This window comes from Pinus tabuliformis, chromosome X (genome assembly GCF_031772625.1).
Source record: "Pinus tabuliformis cultivar Carrire ecotype Pingquan chromosome X, CPIR1, whole genome shotgun sequence".
In the NCBI taxonomy this organism is placed as follows: Eukaryota; Viridiplantae; Streptophyta; class Pinopsida; order Pinales; family Pinaceae; genus Pinus; species Pinus tabuliformis.
The window spans coordinates 60,147,157-60,155,906 of NC_142308.1; the positions used below are offsets into that span (position 1 = coordinate 60,147,157).

At 40.3% G+C, this 8,750-nt stretch overlaps 1 protein-coding gene across 1 annotated transcript; it reads left to right on the top strand.

Moving 5' to 3' along the window:
* Positions 1–237: 237 nt before the first annotated feature.
* LOC149138323 (transcription factor bHLH61-like) lies at positions 238–2,664 on the top strand. Its single transcript, XM_089448691.1, has 4 exons — positions 238–941; positions 1,355–1,519; positions 1,602–1,775; positions 1,894–2,664. Exons 1-4 carry the CDS (start codon positions 720–722, stop codon positions 2,008–2,010), a joined length of 678 nt encoding a protein of 225 aa, XP_089304817.1. The 5' UTR covers positions 238–719; the 3' UTR covers positions 2,011–2,664.
* Positions 2,665–8,750: the final 6,086 nt, after the last annotated feature.

Here is an 8,750-nt window from a genome sequence, read left to right on the forward strand (position 1 = left end):
AATGAATAAACTATTCCCTTGTGACTTGCGTGATAAGTAATTGAATCTCTGATTGTTTACCTCTGTGATTACAAATTCCACCCATGAATGGTAAAAGTGGGTGAACTGGGCAGGCTACGTCAGGGCCGTGCCAACTTTCCTGGATTGCCCCCATCTTTCCTGTTTAGGTCAAAAAATCCCATACCAACTTTTGCACCGGGGGGCCTGTAACTCTGTTAGATAAAATTTAAATGTGTGAGATTTCACGTGGAGGATACGCGCGCGGAGCGAGATTCGATAGCTTTCAGAATCATCATGCAGTGCACTGACGGTAACAGAGATTAGAAAAATTAAATGAAAAGGCCGGTCCGTCGCAGGGGCTCCACACATGCGCTGGTGCGCTTCGCTTCCTCGTTCGATTCCCCATCGTTTCTTGACTCGTCAAACCCTGCAGCCCAAAAATTATGATATAAGTGCAGCTCCAACTGCCCCAGCTTCTTTATTTTCGTCGGCCAGACCTCGAAAGAAACGTCCACCCCTTTGCCTTTGGTGGAATTCGAACTCTAGACCTCGTGGTGTAACTCGTGAGATTCACGTTTTTGTAGCACATAACTTGCTCTGCATCTGTCATCTTGAAATGCCTTTGGTTCGATTCGATCTCTAGACCTCATGCTGTAACTCGTTAGATTCAGGGTTTTGTAGCACAGAGCATTGCTTTCCATCTTTGATCTTGTTTTGCTATGGCGCCGTTAGTGCCAGATGAATTCGATAGCTCTTCTTCTTCCTCTGATGGCGGGGAAGAGATTGTAAGTTTCAGGGGCCATGAAACCCAAGCATGGCGGTCCAGGAAACGGACCTACGGCCTTGTTTCGCAAGAAGTCGGTAGCCTGCACAGAGGAAGTAGGAAGAGGCTGCTGGATGAAAATCTGTCCCTCTTACGCTCCCTTACAAACTCCTGTGCGGTATGTATGAATTAGCGCAGCTCTGAAGATTGTCACAGGGTTTCAATTTTACAGTAGGTTCGAAAAATTTCACCATGTTTTAGATTTCTTGAATAAATTCATCTTCTTGATTGTGTGATTTGTAGATATTGAATTCATGATTAAAGATTTTATTTATTGATCATTTTTTTTTTGTAAATTCGACAAATTAAACTGGATTGCTATGATAATCATCGGTTCTTATCTTATGATTATGAATTTAATCTTATGTCTCAGATCAAAATGACCTAATCGTTTTAACTTTATTTATAAAATCGACAAAAATGGGAAACTTTCTTTATAATCTTTTTAACCCTGTTATAAATTTCCTTAAAATCCGAAATATTAAACTTATTGTAATGCAGAGCAATCTTGGATTCAATCTTGTGTCACAGATCCGGAAAAATTGCATAATCTTGGATGCCCTAAAGTACATCGAAGAGCTGAAGCGGCGGGTCAATGAATTGAACAGAGATCTCGTCGCAGAGCTAGAGGTCCAACCAGGGGAAAACGCTGGCCGAGAAGACTTGGATATCGATTCAGTGCCCGCGCTGCCCACGGTGAGCATTGGCCACTGAATTTCTCTGTTTCATTTTTGGCGATTTGAACCTTTGATCTGAAAATAAAATTGTTGAGCACCAGGTGACCGTGGCGAACGAAGAGAGGACGAGGGGTCTGCAGATCCATGTGGCCTGCCAGAAGTGGCCCGGCTTGCTCGTTGCGATCCTGGAGGCTGTGGAAGTGCTGGGCCTCAATGTGCTGCAAGCTCGCGTCTCCTGCAAAGATTACTTCATGTTTGATGCATTGAGCGGAGAGGTGATAAAATTAGTACTTTGGTTTCTTTGTGCACAATAACATAAATCTACATATAATCTGCATTGCTTTGAATGTTAAAGAGACTTGAACTCGGTATCTCTGAACGAATGCGTTGCAGGACAAGCAAGGCAGGACTATGGATCCCAATCTTGTGAAAGCGACGCTTCTGCAAGTAATTGACAAGATGAACCCAGAAAACGGAGCTTGCTCTCCCAGCAGCGATGTCACTGAGTAAGGAAGAAGTCTGCAAGCTCAGCAGGTATAGGATCGTCCTAATGTGGAATCCCACTACTATTGTCCTTATTAGTGTATATATATGGTAAGTCTATCGGCGGAAGTTTACTGCAACTAGTTCAGATTCAATTCTCATGCTTTCAGTATGATACTAGCGGAAGCTATCATTATAACTAGCCCAAATTCAGTACTATTGTCATCATATTCAGTAAGATTTTCATTACCTTACCCCAGCTGGTCCAGATATAAGACTATCTGAAAATGGCTGGCCAGTATGGAGTTTCAAGTTGGGTTTCTGCAAATCTACAAAGATGGGGCAAGTTTTGTATATGATGAAAAGGGCACCCAAGGTATTTTATACTAAGGTTCGATATACAGAAGCAAAAAAGAGAACTGCAATGCCACATAGCGTCACTGGCCTGTCCAGTGGCTGTCAGATTTCTTTTCTCCTTTCTGTTCTGGACATTCGTATGGTGTTTATATGTCATCTAATGTAGTAAAGCTTAGATTTGGTCTATGCACATGTTTAGACCTGCAAAACAGTTCTATTCCTGTGCATCGATCCATCTATTTACAGGATCAAGAATTTCCTGAATGCTGAACAATATCTATGATTTTTTTAAGATAATATTCAACCTGTCAGGCTTGTTTTTGAGTTGTTGGATGCTCAATCTTTTTAATGAAGGGATAATGTGCTTTCCTTTTTTGGGTTGTGTGGTATTTTGGGCAAATTCCATCAATTTTTTGGAAAACTTTAAGCAACATGGAAGCTTCCGGCAATCACGGCAAGGTGGGAACCAATTCGATGCGGTAGTTTGCATTCTTAATACTCTCCGAATAAAAACATTTTAACAATTTTAATTACGAGGCAAGCGGAGAAAATATTGCATGACGATGAAAAGGTGAAAAAAATATTTATAAATATATAAAAACACTCCTCGGCACATGGATTGAACTCATCTCCGCACACAAATTGAGATGAATGACACTTCAATATACGATCCACTGGCTTGTGCTAATTATTTAAGCTTACACAGTATCCTTTTCTGAAATGTCAGGGGTAAATCTTTAAATTACGACTATTACATGCGACAATATCTCAATTACGACTCCACTAGCTTGTGCTAATTATTTAAGGTTACACATTATCCTTTCCTTTCCTAAAATGTCATGGGTAAATATTTAAATTATTGAGCGAATGTCTTCGACATTGTTTTATTTTCCATCTACTTTTCCCACCTTGACATTGTTTTCTTTTCTTGCTACTAACCTTTTCCCGAGGTGCCTTTTTATCACTTTTGGGTTACTCCAGCCAACGCTCTACACAATTTTTGATCACTCAACAAAGTTTTCATTAACACATAAGTTGGATTTTCCTTAGCGTGTATTTTCTCCAATTGTAGCAGCTCATCATTTAACACTTCACAAATCCAATAATATCGAACATCAATGTGCTTTGTCTTAGAATGATATGTTGAGTTATTTGCTGAATGAATAACACTCTGACTATCACAATGCAACAAATATTTATCTTATTTTATTCCAAACACTCCTAAAAATTGTTACATCCACAACATCTCTTTGCAGCCTTTTGTGGCAGCTATGTATTATGCCCCTTTTGTGGAGTGGGCTACTACTTTTTGCAATCTAGACATCCAAGAAACTGTTGCACCTGCAAAAATACATAAATTCAATGATGGACTTTCTAGTATCCACGTTTCTAGCCATGTTTGCCTCTGTGTAACCTTCAAGAAACATTGTTATTACCCAAACATAAAAAATAATTACTAGTACCTCTGAGATGTCTCAAAATCCACTTTACTGCTTTCCAATGTTAGTTGTTTGGATTTGCAAGGAACCTACTCACTACTCCCATTGAATGTGTAATATCTGGATGAGCACATACCATGGCATACATCAAAATACTAATAGCTAAAGCATAAGGGATTTTACTCATTTTCTCCTTGTCGTCATAAGGGCACAAATTAGCATTAAGTTTGAAGTGTGATGCTAGGGGTGTACCAACTGGTTTGGCATCCTTCATATTGAACCTATCTAACACCTTTTCAATATATTTTTCTTGTGACAACCACAACTTTATGTTATTTCTATCACATATAATCCTCATGCCCAATATTTGTTGTGTTGGACCTAAATATTTCATTGCAAATTGACTTCCTAAATCTTTCTTCAACCTATTAATCATATTCTTATCATGTCCAACAATTAGCATATCATCCACATACAATAATAGTATAATATACTTTTCTTGGTCATACCTCTTGATGTAGACACAATGATCAACCTCTAGCCTTTTGAAGCCATGCTCCAACATAAATGAATCAAATTTCTTGTACCATTGGCGAGGTGTCTGTTTCAACCCATAAAGGCTCTTCTTCAACCTGCAAACAAGGTTCTCTTTACCTTTTACCTTGAATCCTTTCGATTGTTCCATATAAATTTCCTCCTTCAATTCTCCATGAAGAAAAATTGTCTTCACATTTAATTGTTTACATTCAAAGTCTAAAGTGGCAGCAAGAAAAGGATAATTCTTATGGATGACATTTTAACAATAGGTGGAAAATTTTATGTAAAGTTAATACCTTCTTTTTGGGCAAATCCCTTCACTACTAGTCTTTCTTTGTATCAATCCTTCTTCTCCTCACCCTCATGTTTAATCCTGTATACCCATTTGTTTTGTAGAGAATTTCTTCCTTTCGGAAGCTTCACTAACTCCCAAGTTTTATTTTCCAACAAAGAGTCCATTTCTTCCTCCATTGCTTTCTTCCACTTTTTGCTAGTTTCCACTTCACAAGCTTCTTGAAAAAAATGAGGTTTACCTTCATCAATTAGCAAAATATAATTTGAGGGTGGATACCTTTGTGAGGGCTTATGAGGCCTAGTAGACCTACAAACCAATTGTAGTGGTGTGTTTTCCACTTGCATCTCTTGTAATGGTTGCGGCAAGTTTTCTTCTTCTTCTTGTCCATCATTTTCCACTTGATGCCCATCTTGTTCTTGAATTTTTCGCCCAAATTCTTCCAATGGTGGGATATTTTCTTCTTGTTTTATGAACCTGTCAACAATTTTCTTGACCTCCATTGACATGCAGGGATTTTATCACTAATACAAATGGGGCCAAAATGCGACGCCTATTAGTCAGATATGCGACTTATTGGCGTTGGCTATCTAACACATTGGTGCTCATCAAATTGTCGTTGGAATCTTGTCAAATAGTAAATAATTTAGTAACTGTCAGATATTTGACGGTACATATTTTGATTATCCGACACAAAAACACGCTGAAATGGTCATTAAAAATCCAATGTTTTGAAGTCGTTTTTGTAACGCTATAAATTGTCGGATACCCGACACACCAAACGTCGAATATCCGACAGGTCTCACATTAGTTTGTCGTCAAATATTTGACACAGTTAGTTTTGTTCGATGGGAAAAACCGATGTTTGGGCGTTGGGTAATCAGTGGTTGATCTAGCTGGATATTGGTGGCCACCTTCCTATTCCACTTCGAACCCCACCATTGTTTCTTTCAGTTTTTCAGTTTCCTTAATTGTAGCACAAATTTACTATTTTTGGCAGTTTTTCGAGTCCTGAACTTCTAGAGTTGTTTTGAGGCCTTAACTGACGTTTTTTTGGAAAACGGGCAAATGTGGACCTTTAATTGATATTTGCAGTTGAAAGTTATATTCATTGGATAGATTTTTCTAACAAGGTATCGTGCGTGTCAAACGAAGATCGTATGCCAAAGTTACGACCTTGGGAAGTTGATGTACCAATTTACCTGAATGGGTCCCATAGTTTTGGTGCTTCATCTCCTAGGGTTAGGTTTTTCGATGTTGAGTGTTTTCCATTGTTTCTCAAATAATAAATAGGCCTTCGAGTGTCATTCTAACACATTTTAGAGGAATGTAGTCGCCACATCTCTTCTCAGAGATAAGCTACCATTGTCCGAGCTAGTTTATTTGCATTTCCGTATGTAAACATATTTCAGTTTTTTGATATTAATGAAATAAAGTTTTATTTCTGTTACACCTATGTGTTTATGTGTATATCTGTATTTTGTTGTGTTCTTGTATAAGTATGGATCAGTGGTACCAAAGCGGTGTGTGCTTTCTTTGTTTTTTATTTTCATGTCCCCAACGAGGTCAGGGTATAAGGAGTTGGGATCAAACTGGTTGAACTTTTGCAAGACCAGTCTCGCAAACCCTGACAACCTCCCATGGCAGAAGAAAAGAAAGACGAGGGAGTAGGAGATGCCTTCAAAATATTACTTGAGGAAGCCCTCAAGCGACAAAGGAATGTGATGATGGATAACTTTACCCAGATCCTTCGACGACTCCCATAGGCGACACATCTTCATCCAACAACCACTCTTGAGGTGCCACTCTTTTGAAGGTACAAGTTAACTTTGACATTCCCATATTTGAAGGTCAGATATATGTAGACGTCGTAGATAGATGGTTAAATCTATTGGAAAGATATTTTACAGTTCATGACTTTTCCAATCAAGAAAATATTACTTTTGCACTCCTCAAAGCCGCCCCACATGTCAAGCACTGTTGGGAAACCTACTGTAAACAAAAGGACAAGAGGGAATCCTCACTATTTTCAGCCGCACCAATTGTAATTCTTTTCGAGACGCCGTCAAGGAACAATATTACCCTGTCAGGAGCTATGAAGATAAATACATAAAGTGGACCACGCTGCGGCAGGGAAAGGGCCAAGATGTGTTGGAGTTCACAAATATTTTCCATACTCTTCGCACGAAGTTGGGTATCAAGGATTTTGGGTGGCATTTGGTACTCAAGTACTGCGGCTGTCTACACAAGTACATTCAGGACGAGATGGAGTTCCTAGACATCACCTCGGTTGGCACCGCCTATCGATACGCTGTCAAGATCGAGCATAAATTTAAACAAAAGAAGCGAGACTTTGGATCTGCGAATCCGAAGCAAGGGAAAGACGCCCCCAAACTGCAGAACAAAGGACAAAGTCAAGGCAGAGCGACCTAGGACAACCTGCTGAAGCCACAAGCAAAGAACAACATCACGAAGATAAAGAAGGACACACAAAAATGGTGTGAGTTCCATAAGAGCCCCACTTACAACACAAGTGAGTACCAAGCTAAGCAACAATTGGTGGCCGAGCTGAAGGGTTCCGAATCAAATGCATGTTCTGAATCTAAGTCAGAAACTGATAAGGGGAATGACAAAGGGAAGTAGATTATCAATGCAGAGCCTAGTGCCACCATTTCCACCACCAAGATCGAGAAAGATGAGCCTAAAGATCTAGAGGAGGGAGAGCGACTCTTCCACTCATAGATGTGGGTGAAGGGTTCTTCACTGCAATTCATTATCAACAACGGGAGCCAAAAGAACCTCATTTTAGTAGAGGTCATGAATCGCTTGGGCCTACCGATCACACCACACACGCAGCTATGCACCATTGGGTGGCTTCACTAAGGGCAAGATCTCTGCGCAATCAAATAGTGTCGCTTTCCCTACAACATCAAGCCCTTCAAAGATGAGGTACTGTGTGATGTTTCTCCTCTTCAAGTTTGTGATGTATTATTAGGCCAACCATACTTGTGGAAGAGACATGTTGTGTATGAGTCCAGACCTCACATTGTTATGATTACTTTGGGAAATAAGTTGTATAGGATACTAGAGGTAGCACCACCTACTGTGATTTATTTGATCACTGTGAAGAAATGCAGTAAGATCATTTCCTAGATTGGGAAATTTGTTTTCCTTATGATTCGCCCTCAGGGAAAGAAGAATATTGTGGTCGTGGCCTCCAGATAGGGCTCCTTCGCATGACAATAGAAGATGGACAAGGTTGTCTAGGAGTACAGGGACATCTTCAGCTCACCCATAGGGGTAACTCTGCATTGTCAGGTCAAGCACTCCATCGATCTGACTTTGGGCGCGCCACTACTTAATGGGCCGATGTATCGACACTCTATTATGGAGAATGATGAAATCATGAGTTAGATTCAGGAGCTATTGCAGAAAGGGAACTTCAGGCCAAGTTCATCACCCTGTAGGAGCTCGATCATGTTGGTATAGAAGGACGGGACTTGGAGACTCTGTATTGACTGTCGGGAGTTGAACAAGATCACTGTTTGGAATAGGTATCCAATCCCGTAGATTGATGACCTTCTGGACCAACTCAAGGAGGCCAAGTATTTCAGCAAGATTGACTTGAAGTCAGGTTATCACCAGGTACCGATCGAACCCTCTGATGTGTGGAAGACTGCTTTCAAATCTAAGAAGGGCCTTTTCGAATGGCTTGTCGCACCTTTTGGGTTGATGAATTTGCCCGCAAACTTCATGAGGCCAATGGATGACATGTCGTGACCTTTCACCAACTCATTCGTGGTGGTGTATTTGGATGACATTCTGATCTTCAGGTGGAGTTGGGAAGAGCACATCCAACATATTCGACAGGTCCTCCAAACTCTGCAAAAACACAATTTATGTGCCAATTTGGAGAAATGCACTTTTGGTATGACCAAGGTTCAATATCTAGGGTACATCATTGATGATCAGGGTGTGCACGTGGACCCGGCCAAGTCATTTGGGATTGGCTAGCCTAAACCACTCTAACAGAGCTTCGCAACTTTCTGGGTCTTTCCAACTTCTACTACAGGTTTGTGTTGGGGTTCTCTCATATCACTTGGCCTTTGAGTCAAGTCATGCAGGGAGGAGCAAAAGAAAAG